At 38.7% G+C, this 24,026-nt stretch overlaps 2 protein-coding genes across 4 annotated transcripts in view; one reads left to right on the forward strand and one right to left on the reverse strand.

Annotated features, from left to right (window-relative positions):
* Window positions 1-24,026, reverse strand: part of LOC149231281 (haloacid dehalogenase-like hydrolase family protein) — a 574,449-nt gene that overhangs the window by 399,183 nt on the left and 151,240 nt on the right. The window lies entirely within an intron of this gene.
* On the forward strand, window positions 19,179-23,067 carry LOC149231283 (uncharacterized). The gene is made up of 4 exons (XM_089376886.1): window positions 19,179-19,319; window positions 19,490-19,502; window positions 22,335-22,476; window positions 22,605-23,067. The coding sequence occupies exons 1-4, from the start codon at window positions 19,179-19,181 to the stop codon at window positions 23,065-23,067; spliced, it is 759 nt and encodes a 252-aa protein (XP_089233012.1).

The following is a 24,026-nucleotide window of genomic DNA, read 5'->3' on the forward strand; positions in this document are numbered from 1 at the left end:
CATCGCACCAGGTTGTCCACCAGATAAGGGCTTTAAGCACACCATAGAGTCGGAGGAGGGAGTGCATGCAGTTATTACTACTCCCTATGTTGAAAAGTGTAACTAGGTACGGTCTTCATCATGACATATGTAATTGAGATTTTATGTAATTGATGTAAAGAAGAAAATAAATTTATTTTGTAGTACTTGAATCATGATTAAGGAATTTTATTTTAGTTAAGGTTCCCATTGTGAACCTTTAGGTTTTGTCATCAAGTCATAAAAGTCAAATTGAGTCAATGTCATGTATGGAGGTTCTAAATGATTCTCGCCTTGACTTAATTAATACTGATTAATTAACCATATTCCCTAAGTTTAGACTTACGAAATATTTAAAACTGGTTAACAATCTAATTAAGTCATTTCTAGGTGGAATTTCCAGAAAAGATTTCTGGGCTTTGGAGATCTCATGTATTCCATCCTCTCCACCAAATTTCATGGCTAGAACACATCTAATGCTACAAAAACTAAGATAAGATAGACATGCTTTCAGGGTACCACTAGATTTGGGTGAGGGAGCAGGATATTCGAAAGACTGAATTCTGGTGTCACTATGGGAATTTTGAGTTCTTGGTGATGCCCCTTGGGCTAATCAATGCAATAGCGACCTTCCAATCTTGCATGAACCATGTGTTCTGCAACCAGTTGTGCAGATTTGTGTTTGTGTTCTTTGATGACATACCGATATACAACATGACTTGGGAGGAGCACCAGCAGCACTTGGAGGAGGTCTTACGCATCTTGGAGGAACAACAATTTTATGCCAAAATGTTCAAGTGTGAGTTTGGATTGATAAAGATGTTGTATCTAAGACACATGATTGTCGAGGATGGAGTTAGAGTTCATCAGGAGAAGATTAGGGTCATTTTGGATTGGCCTACGCCCAGGAATGTGACGGAGTTGCAGGGGTTCCTAGGTATATGTAACTACCACAGGCAGTTCATGAAAGGGTTTTCTTAGCTAGCAGCACCCCTCACAACTTTGACAAAGAAAGGGGCATTCGAGTGGACATACGTGGCACAGGAGGATTTTGAGCGCCTCAGGAGAGTGATGAGCAGTTGTCTCATTTTGGCCTTGTTGAATAAAAGTGTAACTAAGTTTGGTATTTGTCAATGTAATTTTGATCTTTGTACTTGTTAAGAAAAAGAAATATTATTTTTATAAATTATGTGAATGAGTTTTTTGCTCATTCCATAGGTCTAGGAAAGTAAAAGAATCAAAATCATGTCAAAGAGCTCTTCTTGAGCATTTAGGTAACGTACATGGGTCAACCAAGTGTCAAGTAGCCCTCCAAGATAAGCACCATCCTTCAAAGAAGAAGAATGCAAGCAAAACAATGAAGAGAACATCCTGTCGGCCTCAAAATATATATATTGATGTCATGTCGGCTCATATAAAAGACACAATGATTCACCTGGACAAGTCGACTCAAAATGAAGACATAACACCTATATATACCCAGCTGGGGTATCCACAAAAGCATAAGAAGAATCTCGGACTTGTCTGAGATTTCTCAAAAGTCCACTATAGAATCTCGGATGACATATTGGGTACAGAACTTTGCACTAGTCTTACAACTTCAGATGAAGAGCAGAAACTTGGAATCTCTCTGAACGTCAAATAGTTACAGATCTCGTTAATGATTACAGAACCTCCTCCTTGATGGTACAGATCTCGGTGAAAGAATACTCCAGTCTCAGCTTAAGGGATCTCAGTAAAGTAGTCTCGGCATAGTTATGGCAGGGAAGATTTCGTTGTAATGGAAAAACAAAGTCACAGTCTCGGTGAAGAAGATGATTTCAGCGCCCCACAGTGGCACACATAGTCTAGGCATAATCATGATGAGAAGACACTTTGTCTAAAAGGTGCAGCCATGAGACAGTCATGATCTTGGTGGAGTTAGGAACAAATCTCAATCATATATATGGAAACCTCGTTGGTATGGTGAAGATCTCAATGAAGGAGAAGTCATGGTGCAACTATGATAATGATCTCGGCAGTGACAAAGGAGGAGGATTGGTGTCTTGATCTTGGAGTGGCCTAATAGGTCAAGGGTCATGGTTTTGGTATTCATCAATTGGAATCTCTATAAGAAGAATTTTGTGTGGGTTTTCCTCTCCAAGAGGGAGAGGTTTTGGCCCTGGCAGAATGCCAACTTCTTGTGTTCTTGTCTCTTTGTTTTTTGTAGCTATTTGATGAAATAAGAAACACACACTATAATAATGTCAAGGGAAGATCGTGCTAATAACAAAATTAAAATGCCTCACAAATAGTTATCAAGTCCAGAAGAATCTCATTAACTACATGTGCCCTAGATTCTTCAGCAAGCCTTACATGATTTTTCACAACCTTTTGTTTTGGCGTGTCATGCATCTAGAGAAGGCATTGGAGCGGTTTTGATGCAGGGAGGCCACAAACTGCAGAGCCATGAGAGGTTCTATTCCATATAGGACAAGGAGATGTTGTCGATTATGCATGTTTTGGCCAAATTCCGACAGTGTTTGATAGGTAACAAATTCAAGGTGAAGACTAATCATAACAGCATTCGATTATTTTTTGAGCAAAGGAAGCAGAAGTGGGTTAGTAAGATCCAGGCTTATGATTTTAAGATAGAGTATGTCAAGGGAAAGCAGAAAATAGTGGCAAATGCACTCTCGAGGAGGCTCGTTGTTGTCGTTCTGTATTTTTGAGGTTGAGGGAGTAAACACATAGGGCAGCATCAAAACCACTTTGGAAGCTGGGATCTAGCCCTGCCAGCTTCAGAGAGGGATCTCTCTGTTTAATTTAGCTTTGCTTTTATGTGAATTTTAGGCTAGCTATGACTATACTTGTTTGTTTTGATTGAAAGGTTTGGTTGATTTGAGTGTTATAATTCCATTGGGCTATGGAGTCTATAAACTAAAACTGGAGTTTGTTCATCAATTTTTAAAGGAGTTCTCACAGGCAAGCTAGGTGCAGTAAATGGATCTTTTCAGAGTTTAAATGGGTGGTGGAAAAGCAGAAATTGTAAGGTTCAGTAGAGAACAAAGAGAAATTAAGAATTCTTTATCCTGACTTTAGAGGAAAACATTAAAATTAACAACAGCCAAAATAAGGCATTCTTGATAACAAATCCTATTTATCACAGTTTCTGTTGATTAATTCAGATTTAGAAAAATAGAGGAAAGAAATAACAACATTTAAACAGGGAAATATAAGAAGCACATCACCATTCAAGACACCACATGAATCCTGTAAAAGGTCCCTGTATTATTGATGCTCCAGTATTTCAAAATTACAATGTGCAGTAGAAATTACATTCGGAAATCAACACTAATACTTCAAACGGTGAAGCATTTATAATGAAAATTGCAATAATGCTTTACAAAAACAGCTATCAAACTGACAGTGTATTATTAGCCTAATTACAAATTAATATCATCTAAACTTGGCAAGAGAATAGGCCACGTAGGCTATTGAGGAAAGTGGTGGCCCTGTTTGGGTGGTTTCTGTTGCTGAGTCATTCAAAACAGAATGTGATTCTGAACTGAGAATTGTGCTGGCTGCTGCGCTGGCAAAAACTTTAACTGGTCCCAAGTTACTGCTTAGTCCAGTAAATCAAGTAAATCTTCCATCTCTTTTCATCTGGCATTGTTAATTGTCACCCTGCAGTAGATCTCATCTACCTCTGTATATTTAGCAAAATTTGGTTTCACGGTAAAAATATGTTTTACCTCATTCTGCACATGGAAATCATTTGACATAGTCTCCAGAAATGCTTTTGCTGTAATACTTCCTCTTACCCCGTTGAACTTGGTGCTGCTTTTGGCTACCTCTTTCATTTTCTGGATGTAGTCCTCCTGAGTGATTAGCTTGTCATTTATAACATAAACACTGGGCAGCCCCTTCTGCATTAACGTTTCAATCCTGTTGGTAAATTTGTTCACCTGTAGCTCCAAGGTCTCACACTTTTCCTCCAACTGGTCAATAAGATTTCTTTTGGTCAAAACCTTCTTTACTTCCAGAATGGTAGCAGTTTTGTCACTGATTCCCACTTCCTCCAGTTGATATCTAGATTTGAACTTAAGGACCTGATAATATTGGCGGCTTCAGTTGGCATTTCTCCCAACTTTTCCCTTCCTTTCACAATGGTCTGAGTGGCCTTCTCTATTAACTCTTTCTGTTCAAATATAATCTGAATAGAAGGCCAAATTTCATTCATTGAGTCAAGTATGTTCATCCAGATTGTTTCCTTGGCTTGGACCAAGGTCTAGCCAATAGAAGTGTCTCTCTCTACCTGGTGCAGCTTTTCCAAAAGTCTCTGACTTTTGTCTAGTTCATCGGCCCAAGCAGCTTCAGCTTTGGCCTTTTGGACTTCCACAGCTTTAAGTTGGCTCTGTAAGGTGTTAATTTCCTTTGATTGCAAGGACATGTTTTGCAGTGTCTGTGCTACTTGTTCAACACTGGAAGTCTGAGTGGAAATAGAAGGTGTAGTAGTTGTTCCTGTGGAGGGCAGTTGAGAAAGAGGCACGGTATCCAAGGGAACAATGGCCATCTTCAAGTTGTCTTCTTTCTCCTTTACCAGCTTTTCTAACTCTACTTCCATCTATCTAATTTGTATGTTTTGATCAATAAGCAGTTTCATCATGTCAGCTTTTTGAGCTTCGCCTTCTACAATGTCCTTGGTCATTGGATCATCTGTAGCTGGCAGCTTGAGTTGTTTCCTCAATGCTGCAATGTCCAAGTTTTTATTCTTAATGATTTTTTCAGAAGCAATAACATCCTTAGGGTCATACCATATCTTGATCACCAAGTCTTCTAAAGACTTGATTCTGTTGTCTTTCGCCAAGGAGAAGACCTTTTCCATCTTCAATTGGGACTGTACATTTGCAAAGGAGACTTGCAATTTGGATAAAGGCATAGCAGTTTTAGTGAGAGTGGAGGATATCATCTCACCAATTTGTTTGTGCATCTCCATTTGGTCAATGGGATGTATATCCGTTGTGCTGAACTCAAAGGTGGTACTCTTGTAGTCAGCTGCTGATTTAGGTTGTGAAGTTCAGGCCTCAAGGAAGGACATTTGCATTCTGCCATGTTCAGTATCATATATTGACAGAAGTCTGCTTTGTGAATTGGAAGTCTGCTTCCAGAATTGATTGTAGGTGTTGTTCTTCAATATCTCATTTCTGAGCTTTATTTCTTTGTACCTATCAAACAGTGTTTTTTCCTTCTCTATCTGGATAGTGTGTGTTTCCAGCTCGGTCTCCATATGGCCTTGTGAAGATGAAGGTCTAGAAGGAGAAGTGGTGAACTTCATGGTTGCTGGTGGAGAATCCGTGATAATGATGGTTGTGTGGTCTTCCATTTCTTTATCCCCTTCTGTTTTGTGAGTCACCTTGGGCCTCTTTCTGTAACTGATTCTAAATTCACTGGCTTCACTCCCAGTTGCAGATGATGACCCTTCTTCTCTTTGTCTTTTGTTGTATTTCTCCTGAGGAACAAGAGTCTGTAAACTAGAAGTGGAAACTAGCTGCTCTTCAGCATCCTCTAGGGTATTTTCGGCCCACTCCAATTGATTGGCATATTGTTCTATCTATGGCCTAGAAGTATTAATATAGGGAGTATTCTTATTGTCCACCCTAAGCTTTGAAATGATGCCACAGGGGTCATAAGACCAAGTGAAACTCAAGTTGAATTTCATCTCCTTCAGTATCTTGTCTGCCTCCTCCCCTGCAGTTCTTGTGTTGCGGACCAATGGGCCTACCTGTGTTTTAATCCTGAACTATGCCTTCTTCTTTGCTACTACAAAGTGGATTTCATCTAAGTTTAACATTTGCCTAATGTATTCTAGTGCAAAGATCCTCATTGGGAGGTACTTGGGGAGCTTGTAGGGGGCCAACTCACATCCATAGACTCTGATCTCTGTATAATTTTGGTACAGGTACCAATCTCCGGTCTTGGCTTGGTCTGATAGATGTAGTATTCGTTTGATCTCCTCACTGATCCTGGGTTGCACTGCACTGTGGAGAATGTTCATAGCTGGATGAACAAAGTCTTCTACAAATTGCTTGTAGGTGAATTCTTGTTGTTCCTTCATGACCAGTGAGGTCCAAAAGATCACTGGTTGTTGGTCACCTGCATCATCCAGTTTCTGCAATGCAAAAGTAAACTTGTCTGCTTGATAATAGATGAACATGTAAATCAAAACTGAAGTGTAGCTAAAGACCTACTCTGTAGGAAACTTATGAACTGCTCATGGATAGTATAGGCCACAAATTGACTGAAATTGAAAATAGTAGTGGGTTGGTTGTCTGTGGAAAATGTGGAAAGGAATCCTAAGATAGGCTCATCCACCCACTAATCAAAATGGTAGCCTAGAATGTGAGAGAGGATGGAAATAATCTGCTTGGCCTAGTCAAGGAAAATGGCAGAAGGATAAGGAGGATTTTTCTTGGGAAATTAGGCATTCTCTGGAAGAAAAATCTCAAATATCCTAGCTCTGGTGGCAAAATCCAGCTTTTGATAAAGCTGGGTGAGGGCTTCTAGGGAGAAAGGGGCAGCATTTTCCATAGAAGGGGCCAGCATCAATTGGTCAATTGATTTGGTTGTGATGGGGAAAAATATGTCTCCTGTGGGAACAATTATAGCTCTTTGAGCAGGGACATAGCAAGCTTAGCATCTTCTAATGAATTCTGGGGCTTGAAAGGTGACAGGAAAGATGTAGTGGGGAAGGTTCGACTCCCAGAGTGCTATCTCATCCGTTTTATCAGTGTGTTTCTCCTCTAACCAGCAATATAGCTCGAGGAAATCGCAGTCACAGAGTGTTTCAGTGATTCGGTAATCTCTATTTACCAATGGTGTGTGATCCAGGTCTATAGAAGGGGGAATCAATGGGTTAATGGCCTGGTCTTGGGTCTTAGCTTTAGGAGGCATGGCTGGAACAGTTTCTGAGCAAAATGGATAAGCAAAGGAGGCTTACCGGGCTCTGAAACAACAGTCTGTCAGGCGAAGAGAACAAAGAGATTGGGGAATGTCGGGATGTTGGTGGCGAGGACGCTCTGATAGAGACTACAACAAGAAATTATGAATAGCAGAAAGAGAATGAGAAGCGAAAGATGGCAATGACAGGCTTTGGATCTTTTAAACACCGAGGAAGAGTTCCGTTGGAAATGGCGTGGGGCTGTTACTGAACGGTTACCCGAGAAAATTAAATGCGGAATGGGTATCAGGTGGGAAAGCATTTAATTGGAGCAATGGTTAGGACAGGTGGTGGGCAGAGAGTGGCGGAGGAGGAGTGGTGGGGGCGCGGCAGGAGTGGATGTGGGATGGTGGTTTGTGGAGGGGGCAATGGGCGGTAAATGGTATTAGCAAGGGGGTGCGAAATCACAGGGAGGCACCACGTAGGGAGTAGGGCACGGCGGAAGAAACCGCCTTCCAGACCCCCGCCTCCCCCCGTCCCCTGGCGGTAAAGGAAGAATGCGAAGGGAAGCCAAAAAGGAATTATGGTCGTGGATGAAATGGTGGATAGGATCCCAAAGCATCGAGGCGACAGAAATTTAACCACAAAGGACAAAATGCTTTGTCTACTTGTGTTCATATAATTTTGTTTCCAAACTTAGGATAGGGGAAAAAGTAAACAGGGAAATGAAATACTTATCCCCACGCACATATATCCTCTAAACTTAGGATAAGGGTTTAACAATAAAGTTTTTTTGAAATAGATATTGCATAACATCCACTTTTCTCCTCTTTCCCTATCCCAAACTCAGGACAATATTTATGCATGCTGACATTCAAAGCAACCCACCAAATCTGCCTACCCTTAGCTAAACTAGCATTTTTTATTTTAATCTCTAGGGTGCACTTAGACTAGCAAACCCATTCTCATTTTTTTTAATGCAGAAAGAAAAACTATCTAACCTATCCCTTATTTCTCCGATTGACCTAGATTAAACTGTTGGATCAATGTCGTTTTCTACCTAACTAATGATTTATCCAGATTAAACTGTTGGATAAACCTTCATTCTCTATCTAATTTACAGGAATTTAAAGAAGTCTAATCATGATTAAACAGTATGATTAAACTAAATCAATTGATTGTGGCATTTTGAACAAGCTGCACACAAATTTATTTTACAAAATGAAGCAAAATTTTGTATGAGTAGTGGCATTTAGACTTGCACACTTTCATTTTTATTCCTTTTTTTATTTTCTTTCCTTTTTAGTGGGGTTTAATCTTTTTCTCTTTTTTCAATATTTTTTTTTCTCTTTATTCTTCTTCTTTATACCCTCTTTTTATTTTTTATTCTATTTTTATTTATTTGGAAATCAATGGCAGATTGACAAGTATTTACAAAATAAGATTCCTGAGATACATCACTCAATTACCTTGAGATCCTATAAATTATAGGACCCTAATAGTGGCTCCAGCTAGGGATGGCACTCTCCCTATGACATGCCAAGAACATATGATCAGTAGCCTTGAGTTGTTATTTTAGCGATATCCACCTCTGATTTCTTTGTTGCACTTTTTATGGTAACTCATCAAATAGAAGCTCAGGACCTTCTCTACGGGCTTCAACTTTTGCTAATAGGTTACTCAATCCATACAGTAAAGACAATGATAAATGGTAAGAAAATGTCTAGTACTCAGAAAATTAATGTTTGAGCATCCTGCCATTGACAGATCCACCCGGTAATTCTGTCCCATCCAAATTTCTGATAAAAAATGCATTATTTCCTCTGAAAGCATAAATGACATAAGGCCCCATCCATAAGTTATCAAACTTTCCATGCTTCTCTTTATCCTCTCTCTTTGAATCCCACTTTAAGACTTTGTCACCAGTAGTAAAATCATCTGCTTTTGTCCTTCTGTCAAAAACTTTCTTAATATTTTCATGGATGACTTGAGCCTTGTTATAAACTTCTTCTCTGGATTGCTACAACTGGGTAGTTTGATCAATCCTTCTTTGAATGTCATTTGGCTCAGTGTGCAATTCTTGAATTAACTTCATGACTGGTACTCCCAAACAAGATAGAAAAACAGCATCCATTCCATAAACAAATTGATATGGTGACATGCCAATTGATTTCTTTGTGGTAAGCCTATCAGCCCAAAGTGCACTTATAAGTTTGTTGTGCCATGGCTTTGTTTTCTGCTAACAGCTTCTTGATAATATTGACCAGATTTTTGTTTGAAGATTCAGCCATCCCATTACCTTGTGGGTAATAAGCAGTTGAATGTCCCAAAGTAATATGCTATTTATTGCAGAAATCTATCATTTTCTTAGATTTGAAGGTTGCTGCATTGTCTATAATAAGTTTGTTTGGGCAGCCAAATCTAGACAGGATGTTGGTTTCTAAGATTTTGATAATCACAGCATTTGTGGCCAGTCTTGAAGGAATGGCCTCAATCCAATTGGTAAAATAGTCAGTAGCAGTAAGGATCCATGTATGTTGAGCAGAGGATGGAGGATGGATTTCTCCAATGAAATCCAATCCCCACTGTTGGAAAGGGCTCTCCACAGATATGGGCTTCAGAGGTAAGGGCAAAAGTTTTCTCTTTCCCTCAAAGATTTGACACTTATGACAAGAGGTTACCTTTTTATGGACATCTGGAAAAAGTGTAGGCCAGTAAAAACCGGCTCTAAGGATCTTATTGGCAGTGGTTTTCCAATAGAGATGGCCACCACAGTCACCTTCATGAAATTCTTGCATAGTTCTTTCTGCATCATCACTCAATAGCCACTTTAGTAGTAAACCACTAGCATCTTTCCAATATAAAACATTTTGTATGATGCAAAATTTCACTGCCTTTAATTTAAAAAATCTAGCCTTTGTTTTGGTTAAACTAGGAGGAGCATTTAAATTAAATAAAACATAAATAAGGTCTGCATACCAGGGGGAGGTCATGAAAGCCTCATCAAGTTGTGGAGTCACCTGTTCCTCTTGATCATCCAATTCAGCTACAAAGTTAATATCTAAAGCATTAAAATTAGATTTAGCCATCAATTTGGCTAATCCTTGTCCTTTGATGAGCTTGGTTGGCTTGATTTCCATGTCATATTCCATAATGATGGCAATCCATTTGCTTCTTTTTCCATCTGGTCCATTCTGTGTCAAAATATATTTAACAACAACATTAGGTACATAAGCAATTATATGGGAATGAAGAATATATACTCTGAAATCTTTAATTGCTTTTATTAGTGCAAAAGCCTGCTTTTCCATTATGTTGTACTTGAGTGCAGCATCCCTTAAAGCCTTGCTAAAGAAAGCAATGGGTTGTTCATATCCATCAGCATTTTTCTGCAAAAGGACAACTGCAACAATATGTTTAGAAGCAAAGGAAAAAATCATAAAATCTTTCGTAAAATCAGGGCTAATAAGGACCGGTGCCTTTGTCAATGCTTGTTTAACTTGGTCAAACGATTGCCCAGCTTCGATGTTCCATGTGATTTCAGAATCTCGTTTTAGCATGTTTGTGATATTTCTGAGAAGTTCTGCAAGGTTAGGTATGAATCTTCTTAGGAAGTTTATTCTCCCAATAAATTACTAAAGCTCTTTAATATTCCTTGGGTGATTTATTTTTAGAATAGCTTCAATCCTTTTAGGATCAATTCTAATGTCTTAGATATAATGTGACCAAGAAGTTTTCCTTCTTCAAGACCAAACATTGTTTTCTTAGGATTTAATGAGATCCCGAACTTTTTGCGCTTTTCAAAAACTCTTCTAAGGTACATAAGATGTTCTTCATCAGATTTAGAATATACAGTTATGTCATCTAGATATATCACAATAAATCTGCCAATTTCATTAGCAAAATCAATATCCATTGCTCTCTGAAATGTGGCTCCAGCATTCATTAATCCAAAAGGCACCTTCACATACATGAAGGTACCCCAAGGTGTAGCAAAGGTTGTTTTTTCCTTATCCTCTGGATGAACTAAGACCTGATTATAACCTGAGAATCCATCTAATAAGGAAATCCTAGAAGATCCAACTACCTTTTGCAAAATATGATCCATTTTAGTTAAGGGATAGTTGTCTTAAAGGGAAACTTTATTTAGGTTTCTGAAATCTATGCACAATCTGATCTCACCTGTTTTCTTCCTGGGTAGTACAATGTTGGAAACCCACTTAGAGTACCTTAGAGGAATTATGATTTTGGAATCATACATCCTTTTGATTTCTTTCTCAATTAAAGGCATCAGAACCAGGTTTATTCTACGAAGTTTTTGTTTAAAAGGTTTCTGATCTTCTTTGATTGGAATTTTATGTTGTATGATTTCAGTGTCACATGTTTTAAGATCTTCATAGCTCTAGGCAAAAACATCATTGAATTCCTTGAATAAGGCAATATACTTTGGTTTTTCAGCTGCTGGGATTGATTTAGATAGTTTTATGATCTTTGGGTCCTTTTCAGTATCTAAATTGCAGTCTTCAATTGTTGTTCCTGAGGGCTCAATCTTAGGCTTTTTAGCCACATCGTCAAAATCAAATAGTTCTTCTAATGGAGCTAGACCCCTGGGCAAAATATTATCTTTAAGCTGGAGTGTTTCAAACTCTTCTTTTTCTGGGTCAATTCCACGCAATTCTAGGTTATTTACAGTTTTATCAAAGGGAGTATTTATATCTAAATTATCTAGTTGCCTTTATGGATCAGAATGTTCAATAATTTAACTATCTTCTTCAAATTCCAAATCGATACTGTCATCTTGAAATTCGTCTTTGGATTGTAGGAAACTCTCAATCCGCTTATCATTTCCAAATACCTGCCAATATCTTACGTTATCAAGTACAGTTGGTATGTGTTTTACCTCCAGCACATATTCTTGATTTGGATAAGGCATTTTACAAGCGCTGGCTTAAAAAGCCAGATTGTTTGGAATGATGTTTTGTGTCCTAGGAATTGCAGAAAGGTCGTATTCAAGGAAACTTTCTAGGAAGTCCAGCACAGCGTTTCTGTATGCTCTCAACCTGGGATGTTTGGCCGAATATTCTCCCTTAATTTGTTTAATAATTAATTTGGCATCCCCTTGAATAGAAATTCTTTTATCACCTAACCTTTTTAACAATTGCAAACCCAAAATGAGAGCTTCATACTCTGCTATGTTATCAGTGCATTGAAAATTTGGCCTATATGAATGACCCTCAGCATGATTATTTGTTGTATTAACCACCCAAATTCTTGCCCCATCACCATCTTTGCTGCAAGAGCCATCAAAACTCATGTTCCAAAGAGGTTCAAGAGGAGTTTTCATTTTTCTTATTTGTGTTTGGGCTAGGTCTGTTTTAGAATCCTCATTCTCAGCACTGATTACTTGATTGTTGATATCCCTATCGTTGTAAACAATAAATGAATCTAAGTTTGAATGGACTAAATAAAGTGGATAATTTTGAGGTCTGTCTTGAGTACTGACCATAAATTTCATTAAGGTTTCTCTATATAGTCTCCTTTGCTACCCAAAAACTGGTATCGTGGCAAATGTCATGTCCATTTGTAGGGTTCCTTGTAATTTTTCTCCCCATGAGCGTGACAACAACGTGCCATACTTAGGGGGGATGTTTGCAACCACTATATCCATCACTAGACTTTTAGCAGGGATTTGGGCTAAAGTAACACATAGGTCTTTGATAAGACCTAGGCATCTAACTTTGCTAGAATCAAAGGAATACAAGTCTTTGTATGGTCTAGCAATGTCAAGTCCTAATTTCTCCATGACAGCTTTAGGCATTAAATTGTAGGATGCACCTGAATCTAGAATAGCATTATGCAGAATTTTATCATGAATACTCAAACTGACATAGAATGGAGGGACTCCACCTTCTTGTGGTTTGCCTCAACTTTCGGGCCAAATAAGAGTTCAGGCTGGTCATCATTCAAATTTACAGAGTCAATGTTTTCCCCAATGTTTGAAGCTTTCATTACTTTGGGTCTGTACATGTTTTTGCTTATTAACCTCGTGAGAAGAATAAGGCTTTTCAATTTTTCCAGTTCATTCTCGATATTGAAAGATGTTTGATTCTTACTTAAGTTAGGAGGTTCAACTTGCTCTGCAATTTGTTTTGTTATAGGCTCTTTTTGTTGACTAGTGGTCGGGACATCTGTTTGAGTAGTTTTAGAAACATTGTTAGCAACCCTTTTGACAGGGATTTCCACCTTTTTCTTACCAGAATTTTCCACAGTTTTCTTAGGAAGACCATCTGTGGTTTTCCTAGGCTCATTTTCATATGACTTCTTAGCAGGTTGTTCTAAGATTTTGGCATTGGGAGTGTCTATGTTCTTTTTGCTTCTAAGGTTGTACTGCCTATGGACTTCCATTATGGCATTTTCGAACCCTTGTTTGTATTCATCAGACTCTTCAGAATCCATTTCAGTCTGGGCTAAGAGAAAAAGTTCTTGCTCCTCTTGAGTGAGGAAAATTGTTTCATCATCGTTTATCCCCAACAAATTTATTTGATTATCATCCAAATCTCCCACAATATTCCCCTCATCATATGTGTAATTTTCCTGAAAAGGAGGCCGAGCCTGTTGGTCTGGACCCTTTTTCTCTCTTTGTTTAATCTGGGGAACATTCCTACTAAAATTTTGGTTTCAAGTTTGAGGGGCATTCTGGTTTTCTCTTGCCTGAGTTTGGTCATTAATGTTCACTCTTTGCATCATTTGATTCACTACTCTGACTAAGTTATCAATCTTATGATCCACAGTAGAAGTAGAAGGTTCTTCTTTTATGGTTACTCTGCGTTCAAACTTCAGTTTGGCTTTTTCGGCCAGGATGTTAGCTTCAACTTTAATTGCATTTGTTTGCATTTCTTCCAAAGTTGTCGGGTCTCTTTCCCTGAGTTGATATTCCATGTCTACATCGAAACCATCTGTAAAATCAATCAGAGCTAGGCCAGGGGAGGGCTTGATGTCTTATGGAATGGCGTTGTAAACAATATTGAATCATTCACAATATTCTTCCACAGTTTCATTGGGTTTTCTTTTCAGTCTTTTATATTCATTTAGGAGTTGAAGTGGATTTTTCTTGATCTCCCATCTAGCTAAGAAAGCTTGATGGAAAGCATCAAGGTTGGCTATACTTCCTGCAGTGAAACCCCTAAACCATTTCTTAACATCACCTCCTAAACTCTGAGAAAACAGTCTCATTTTAACATCAGCTTCATCTACTTCTTGGAGGTCAAACACATCATTCATCCTATCCACATGTTGTTGGGTAGTATAAGCACCAGTATTATCACAATTTTGGACTAGTAATCTGGAGGCATAGCATTTAGCTGGCCTGGTAACACCAAAGGTGCATACCATCTAGCTAAGAAAGCTTGATGGAAAGCATCAAGGTTGGCTATACTTCCTGCAGCTAAACCCCTAAACCATTTCTTGACATCACCTCCTAAACTCTGAGAAAATAGTCTCATTTTAACATCAACTTCATCTACTTCTTGGAGGTCAAACACATCATTCATCCTATCCACATGTTGTTGGCTAGTATAAGCACTAGTATTATCAAAAGTCACAATTTTGGACAGGTAATCTAGAGGCATAGCATTTAGCTGGTCTAGTAACACCAAAGGTGCATACCTTCCTGCCATAACTATCCTGGTAGATTGACTCGAGGATGGACCTAATGGAGGTGTAGTTTTAATAATTACAAGGACAGTAGGGATAGTAGTTTGAGAAATCACATGTAGGGAAGATGAAACTATGGAATGAGTAGGACTAAGAGGCTGTAGATGTACAAACTGGGAAGAGTAACTAGACAAAGATGTTGTTGCAACAGTTAAAGCAGAGAATTCAACAAATCGTTGAATAAAAGCTTCTTCAATGACTTGGTCCAACACTGAAACTAGACCTTGTAATTTGTCAAATTGATGTAAAGATTCAAGGTCAGAATCTGTTTCAAGGACTTGGGTTTGGGGTATATATGGTTGCAGTATGGCCTTATTTATGACAGTTTGATCTACAAAAGCCTCAGACTTTGATCTAAACAAACTTTGCTAGAAAGGCAAATCAAATTCTATATCTTGTAAAGTTTCCAATTTCTCTGGAAGAGAATTAGACCTTGACAAAGGAATATTTTCCACAGGAGAATTGAATCTAGACAAAGGACTATTACTACCTTGACTCTCAGTAAAACTTTTCTTTCTCACCAACTTCTTTGGTTTGTCTATAAATTCAGCAGGGTTGGGATCAGGGTGAGAACTATTGTAAATTATTTTGGGAGCCAGGGCTATGAAAAATCATCACACAAATAAAATCAAATCAATGACACAACAAATATTTACAAAATAACAACCTCAGATCATATATTTCATAATGATATAATAGTTGTTTATTGAAATAATGATTTTAAACCAGGGAATAATTATGTTTAGATTAAAAAATATCCTTCCCCAATATGGTCACCACTATGTTGTCGTTCTGTATTTTTGAGGTTGAGGGAGCAAACACATAGGACGGCATCAAAACCACTTTGGAAGTTGGGATCTAGCCCTGTCAGCTTCAGAGAGGGTTCTCTTTGTTTAATTTAGCTTTGTTTTTATGTGAATTTTAGGCTAGCTATGCTTATACTTGTTTGTTTTGATTGAAAGGTTTGTTTGATTTGAGTGTTATAATTCCATTAGGCTATGGAGTCTATAAACTAAAACTGGAGTTTGTTCATCAATTTTTAAAGGAGTTCACAGGGCAAGCTAGGTGCAGTAAATGGATCTTTTCAGAGTTTAAATGGGTGGCGGAAAAGCAGAAATTGTAAGGTTCAGTAGAGAACAAAGAGCAATTAAGAATTCTTTATCCTGACTTCAGAGGAAAACATTAAAATTAACAACAGCAAAAATAGGGCGTTCTTGATAAGAAATCCTATTTATCACAATTTCTGTTGATTAATTCAAATTTAGAAAAATAGATGAAAGAAATAACAACGTTTAAATAGGTAAAGACAAGAAGCACATCACCATTCAAGACACCACATGAATCCTGTAAAAGGTCCCTGTACTATTGATGCTCCAGTATTTCAAAATTACAATGTGCAGCAGAAATTACATTTGGAAATCAACACTAATACTTCAAATAGTGAAGTATTTATAATGAAAATTGCAATAATGCTTTATAAAAACAGTTGTCAAGATGACAGTGTGTTATTAGCCTAATTACAAACTAATATCATCTAATCTTGGCAAGAGAATAGGCAACGTAGGCTGTTGAGGAAAGTGGTGGCCCTATTTGGGTAGTTTCTATTGCTGAGTCATTCAAAACAGAATGCGACGCTGAACTGACAATTGTGTTGGCTGTTACGCTGGCAAAAACTTTCACTCCTCCTGAGTTACTGCTTAGTCCAGTAAATCAAGTAACTCTTCCCATCTCTTTTCATCTGGCACCGTTAACTTTGTCACCCTGCGGTAAATGGTATTAGCATGGGGGTGCGAAATCACAGGGAGGCACCACGTAGGGAGTAGGGCCCGGCGGAAGAAACCACCTTCCGGATCCTCCCCCTCCCCCCACCCCCCGGCGGCAAAGGTAGAATGTGAAGGGGGGCCGAAAAAGATTTATGGTCGTGGATGAAACAGTGGAGCGGATCCCGAAGCGTCGAGGCGACAAAAATTTAACCACAAAGGACAAAATGCTTTCTTCGCTTTCATATAATTTTGTTTCCAAACTTAGGATAGGGTAAAAAGTAAATAGGGAAATGAAATACTTATCCCCGCGCACATATATCCTCTAAACTTAGGATAAGGGATTAACAACAAAGTTCTTTTGAAATAGATATTTCATAACATCCACTTTTCTCCTCTTTCCCTATCCCAAACTTAGGACAATATCCATGCTGACATTCAAAGCAACCCACCAAAGCTGCCTACCCTTAACTAAACTAGCATTTTTTATTTTAATCTCTAGGGTGCACTTAGACTAGCAAACCCATTCTCATTTTCTTTTATGCAGAAAGAAAAACTATCTAACCTATCCCTTATTTCTCTGATTGACCCAGATTAAATTGTTGGATCAATGTCATTTTCTACCTAACTAATGATTTATCTAGATTAAATTGTTGGATAAACCTTCATTCTCTATATAATTTACAGGAATTTAAAGAAATCTAAACATGATTAAACTAAAGGAATTGATTGTGGCATTGTGAACAAGCTGCACACAGTTTTATTTTACAAAAATGAAGCAAAACTTTGTATGAGTAGTGGCATTTAGACTTGCACACTTCCAGTTTTATTCTCTTTTTGATTTTCTTTCTTTTCTAGTGGGGTTTAATATTTTTCTCTTTTTCAATTATTTTGTTTTTCTCTTTATTCTTCTTCTTTATACCCTCTTTTCATTTTTAATTCTATTTTTCTTTATTTCGAAAGCATTGGCAAATTGACAAGTATTTACAAAATAAGATTCCTGAGATATATAACTCAATTACCTTGAGATCCAATAAATTATATGACTCTAACACCTGTGACACTCTCGCTCATGGAAATCGCATAAGATTGGAGGGCTCAGTTGTTGGTTGAGTACTCCAAGAATCAGCAGGCATATGAGATCTTGGATGCTACTTTTGGGGACTACAGATATCGGATGGTGGAAGAGGTCATATACTACAAGGACAGGATATATTTGGTGACAAGTTCACAATTGAGGGAGAAAATCTTGCATGCATCTCATGACTCACCCATGGAAGTGTTGAAAAAAGTAACTAGGTTCGGTCTTCATAATGACGTGTAATCATGATTTTATGTAATTGATGTAAAGAAGAAAATAAAATTATTTTTGTAATGCTTGAATCATGGATTTCATGATCAAGGAATTTATTTTATAGTTAAGGCTTCCATTGTGAGCCTTTAGGGTTGGACATCATGTCATAAAGTCTAGTGAATCAATGTCAAGGACTGAAGACCCATTTGGGCATATTATACATTGTAAAAAGAGAAGTTTTGTAAAAATTCTATCACTACAACAACTGATTTACTTTTCCTACTTATTTCACCATAAGTTATTCATGAAATTACTTCAATAAACATTAAAATAAATACTGCTGCAGATATCACACCGTAATACAGAAACAAACATGTGCACAAGAATCAACACATTGACACAGTTATTTTGAACTAATGTCCCTGGAAAAACCCAATGTGAGAAAACCGATGCAGCAAGGGATGATTTTATTATTCAGCAATTTTCTAGTACAACAGGGTGCCAAACTAGCTTACCCACAGATAGACAAATTTTCAAGCACTTCTTCTGAACCCAGCATTAGCCCTACTGACCTGTGCGTGACCTGAAACCCTTTGTGTCAGCCTGTTGAGACTCTGCGCAGCCTCTCTGGCCTTTGCGTCACTCCTGCAGCGTCTGCGTCGATGACGCAGGCCCTGCTGGCTTTGCACAGTCTCTGCTGCCTCTGCCTTTTCTACCTTTGTGCTTATCTCTCGTCTCTTTGTTCCGTACTTGCTACCCCCTGACTGCTCTCCAGACCACTGGTTCAATTTCTCATCTAACCCCGCTCCAGAAATTGAACTGACTGGTCTCCCTCAGTGTATTCTTCAAGTGACCCTCAAGCCTCCTCTTACACTTTTCTCGTTGATAAATCAACGGCTGAGATTAAGTCCCTAATCAATGGCTAAAATTAGATCTGGCTCGATCCATGACTTTTAGACCATTCTAACACAGTTTTATATTAATACACATTAATATTTTATTTTCCCTAAGTTTAGACTTAGGGACTCCATTAAAAATATTAATTATTTTAATATCTCCCAAATTGCTTAGAATCTGCTCAAACCCTTTCTAGGTATTGGAGATCTCATGTGCCTTAGCCTCTCCACCAATTTCCGTGGCTAGAGCACATCCGATGCTACCCCAAATCAACAAGTTAATTGTGTTAATAACCCTCCAAGACCTTGTCACAAGCTATGCCTTATGTCGGCCTTCTAAAAGGATGAAGATGTTTCTAGACAAGAATGTCGGCCCAAGTACAAGGTGAAGTCGGCCTATTTTGACTCTTGAGACACAGTCCACTTAGTATCGCCGAAATATCGGCGATATTCGCAAATATCGCGATATTTTCGGCGAGCCGAAATATCGCCCCCGAAAAATCGCGATATTTGCCTGTTTTTAATTTCTCGCGAGAATTCCGATATATCGGCGATATTTTCTAAAATATCGCGAGACGATGGCAAATATCGCCGGCGGCCTGTATAAAACGGTTTATGAGTTTTTAGAGTCACGTCATTTCGTTTTTGTGATCGCTGGAGACGGAACCGGTCGCTGCGAAGGAGGGTTTGGCTGCGGAGGGTTTGGCTGCCGAGAACAGGTATCTATCCACCCAAAACAGAGATCTTGAATGTATCTATCCACCCAAAACAGAGATCCGAATTACTTCTCTGTAATAAAGGTCCAGACTCCAAACTTATCACTGTTACATCCATCCGAAAATCTCATAGGTATAACCGTATATCTGAATTTTTGACGGTGTAAATGCAGAGACCCTGCCCACGTATATATAGTGGTTTGTCCCATAAATAAGCCGACCTGAACTTTTTCAAATAGGGGTGTCTATTAAATATTTGAGGTGAGCCGACATGAGTTCTTCTCGTTGTTTGGAGGCCGACTTCAAGAGGATGGCTAGTGCTTGTCGTTGGAGGGCTTCTAGACACTTTTGTAGACTCCTATACAATAACTTTCAATTGTGAAAAAAATTTAAACAGTTCTTCTATTATTCCAGTTGGGAGTTATTATCTGTTGTCTACTCTTGTCTCAATATAACACAGAGATATCTCAAATGCACCTACAGTCCCAAATTTTTACCTTCACCTGTAAACACAGGTTTTTCTTTCATTTGAGCCTTGTTTTCCATCTTGTCTGCCTGCAATCACAGAGTTAGTCCAGCAAATACAATTCTCTAATTTTCCAATAATTTTCAGAACCTGTGATTAATATCTCAAGTTAAAATAATAATGAGAGACGAACTACAGCATATTTATAAAGGAAGCATAGATATTAGAATGTTCTGAAAGTTCTGCCTCGACTCCCCCACAGCATAAGAATCAAACATTTAAATTCCAGAGCTTGAAAATAATAAAAACAAATTAACTGTCATTTTCTTAAGAATTTTATATATTAAAAAAACAAGGGTTATATATTACATTTTTTAAAATTTATTTAATCTAGGCTGGGAGCTGTCTCTGAAATTTGAATTATAGATAATAAAAAGTTAAAAACCATTCACCATTGGCTGTATCAGAAATAAAATTATGCAGCAGAGTTTAAATCAGAGAGGTCAATGATCAATGATCAATCACAAATTGCAAAATCTCAGAAATAAAATTTCTTTCCTCCACTGATCTAAGAGATAAGGATGTTGTTTTGTAAAATGATGTGGTTATTAACTTATTTGTAATTTCGTATTACTTATTAAGTTACTAATTCCAAATTTTTTTTGGTGCTGTAGGTTTCCTTTTGAGTTAGCCCACTACAAAATACAAATATGCCAAAAAACTTGGACCCATTTTGGGAGTATGGGATCCCTGATGGTGGGACAAATCGTGCATATCTTGCATGCAAATTGTGTGGGACCAAGATGACAGGTGGGGTTACACGACTGAAATACCATCTTGCTAGACTCACTGGACATGATGTTGGCATTTGTGAAGTTTCTAGTCCAGAGCTTATACGAAAAGCTCTTGAGGCAATTGAAGAAAAGGACAGAAAGAAGGAAGAGGCGGAAAGAAACAAAGCTGAACGTGCAGGTAGATCTTTCGGGATATCTTCTCCTGATTTTGATGTTGAGGGTAGTGGCCCTACTGGCCCTAGTGGGAGGGGCTCCACAACTGGCACACCATCACATGCTAGCGCTACTGCTAGTGTGAATGCGAGGTCATCATTTTTTGTTCCACGAACAGGAGCTGGAGCACAACCTGGCATAAAATCGCTTGTTAAAAAAAAGGAGAAGCAAGAAGCAGATAGAGTCATGGGGAGGTGTATTTTTTGGAGCGACTTACCTCTCAGCATCACAAAAACCAATCCATTTTGGCAACCAATGTGTGATGCTATTGCTGTTGTGGGCCCAGGGTACAAAAGTGCCACATATGAGGAGTTGCGGGGGCCAATTCTTCAAGCAGAAAAACAGGACATCAACTCTAGATTGGCGGAGTTGAAAAAGACATGGGAAGTCACTGGATGCACAGTGATGTCTGATGGTTGGACAGATAGGAAGGGTAGGACCCTTCTAAATTTCTTGGTACATTGTCCTAAAGGTACCATGTTTATTAAATCGTTGGATGCATCAAAACATATCAAAGATGCAGCAACGATATGTGAGTTGTTAGATGGGTTCATTCAGGAGATTGGTGTGCAGAATGTGGTGCAAGTCATAACAGACAATGCAGCTAATTATGTGTCTGCCGGCAGAATGCTTATGGAGAGGCATCCCACATTGTTCTGGACTCCATGTGCAGCGCATTGTCTTGATTTGTTGCTTGAGGATATGGGGAAACTCTCCTTCATCAAGGAGGCAGTTGATATGGCTAGGAGCATCCCCAAGTTTATTTATAACCATGCTTTTGTTCTTAGCCTTATGAGGAGGTTCACTAGAAACAAGGAGTTGCGGCGTCCTGCCATCACACGTTTTGCCACAACCTTTATTACTCTTCAGTCTTTGCTTCGATGTCAGTTCGAGTTGAAGCAAATGTTTGTGTCTGATGATTGGCGTAATTGTAGATACAGCAGGAGACCTGATGGGAGAGCCATTGCAAAAATGGTGTACTCTGAGACATTTTGGCGTGGAGTACAAGAAGCATGTGCAGTTAGCGAACCTATAGTAAAGGTTCTTAGATTGGTGGATGGAGAGAAGCCTGCAATGCCTTATTTGTATGAGGGCATGGATAGGGCCAAGGAGGCCATTCGTTCCTATTATGCAGACAAGGGTTCTGCTGGCCTTAATAGGCAGATGATGTTATGGGATGTGATCGATAGTCGGTGGACAGGGATGCTTCATCGACCCATTCATGCAGCAGCACTCTTCCTCAACCCTGCATTTGCATACAAATGCAACTTTGATTTTGATGGCGAGGTGATGGAAGGGCTCCATTCCTGTATTCAGAGGATGGTACCTGATTCTGAGCTTCGTAGCAAAATCAAGCGCGAGGTACAGTGTTATCAGGATTGTGTTGGCCTATTTGGCTTTGATGATGCCATTAAGGAAAGGGCCCTCTTCATGCCACGTAAGTGACAAGTCATCACTCATTAGAAATTAGAAATTTGAATTTAATTATGTTTTAACTTTTAACTTTTAAGTTTTTGAATTTTTTATTTCATTATTTTGTTGTAGATCTTTGGTGGCGAAGCTATGGTGCAAGGGCACCAAATTTGCAAAAATTGGCTATACGAATCTTGAGTCAAACATGTAGCTCTTCAGGGTGTGAGCGCAATTGGAGTGTATTTGAGAAAATACACGCCAAAAAGCGCAACAGGTATAACTTTGAACTCAAGCCTTCAGTTGAGCAATTACACTTATTGTAATTTTTTATTTTTAATTTATGACCTTCAAGTGTAAAGAGTCAAGAGTCAAGACTCATTACTTTTTTTGACACTCTTACAGGTTGGAGTTCGCACGCCTCAACGATTTGGTGTATGTGCATTACAACATCCGACTTCGAGTGAGGCAAATAGAATCACCAGTGGATCCAGATGCCATTTCCTTAGACAATATTGATGTATTGTCTCCGTGGAGGGTGGAGTCTCAGGAGCCCATATTGGAGGAGTCACCTTCATGGTTAGAGCCAGTGGCAGATGATCCATTAGAGCAGGGGCAGCAAGAGGAGGACTCGGAGTCAGAGGAGCAGCAACACTTAGAGGAGGAGCAGGAGGAGCAGGAGGAGGAGGACACTGCGGGAGCATCAGCATCAACACCATCTGCTATAGATATAGGAGAGCATAGCTCCATGCCTAGCACTCATTATTTGACATTAGGTGCAGAGGCAGTGTTAGGGCCTTCTACTACTAGGGGCAGGTCTGGCAAACAGCCCATCATTTTTTCCCGTAAAAGGGGGAGAGGGCAGTAGATACTAGATAGATAGCTGCTAGTTTTATTTGTTATGCTACATGTAACTCATGATGATGAGATACTTTTATCATTATATGTGATGTTATTTTGTATTGGTTCTCCACATTTGAGTCCTTGAATGGACAATTATCAGGGATTAGCACGATTTGGTATCGCCTTTGATATATCATTTCTATTTGACATCATATATATCAGTGTTTTCTTCATATTTATGTGCCAATGTGTTTATTTCATGTTGTTATTGCTTTATATGTTTAAAAATCTGAAAAAAAATGAATATATTATGCATTTTTTATGCTTGCCGATATTTGCCGATATTTTCGCCGATATTGCCGATAAGATATTTTCTGGACCCTCGCCGATATTTTCCCGATACCGATATTATCAACACTGGTCCACTATATATAGAGAGGACTCGGCCTCCATTTGCATACCACTCGATCAAGCACAAGAAGGACAGAAAAGAAGAGTGAAGATCACAAGAAGAGTCCTATCACCAAGCAAATGGAGGATCATAACCGAGATTGTTTTCTGATCTGTTTTGGCTTAATACTCTCCATACATGCGAGCAAATGATGTTGTCTATTGCAGGACGAACCGAAATATCACAATCACACTAAGAGGGCAAATTTAGGGAGAAAAACAAGTTGATTCTCAAGACGAGTTGAAGAAGAAACAGTCTCCACCTTAAGCGAAGGAAAGTGAGGAACAATATCTCTCACATGTGCTACAACTAGGGTTTATGAAGAGGCCGAGGGTTGCAAGTCTGATCCAAGAAGCCGAAATTTGAAGGATAGCCGAGAAGGAGGGAGAAGCAAACAGTTTGAACATTGTTGACTCAAGGAAGAATAGGTTAAACTAAGAAGCCTTGTGTCTTGGTGTTGGAGGGGTAAATAGGTCAAGGGTCTTGGTCTTGGAATTCATCACTTGAAGATTCTATAAGAAGAAGAATTTGTT

This window comes from Pinus tabuliformis, chromosome J, assembly GCF_031772625.1.
Source record: "Pinus tabuliformis cultivar Carrire ecotype Pingquan chromosome J, CPIR1, whole genome shotgun sequence".
NCBI classification, from domain to species: Eukaryota; Viridiplantae; Streptophyta; class Pinopsida; order Pinales; family Pinaceae; genus Pinus; species Pinus tabuliformis.

Excerpts from the sequence above, each read along its gene's own strand:
- LOC149231283 (XM_089376886.1), top strand. The coding sequence starts at position 19,179 with ATGGCAAATATCGCCGGCGGCCTGTATAAAACGGTTTATGAGTTTTTA. Across the intron at positions 22,477-22,604 it reads CACGCCAAAAAGCGCAACAG|GTTGGAGTTCGCACGCCTCA; the intron begins GTATAACTTTGA and ends ACACTCTTACAG.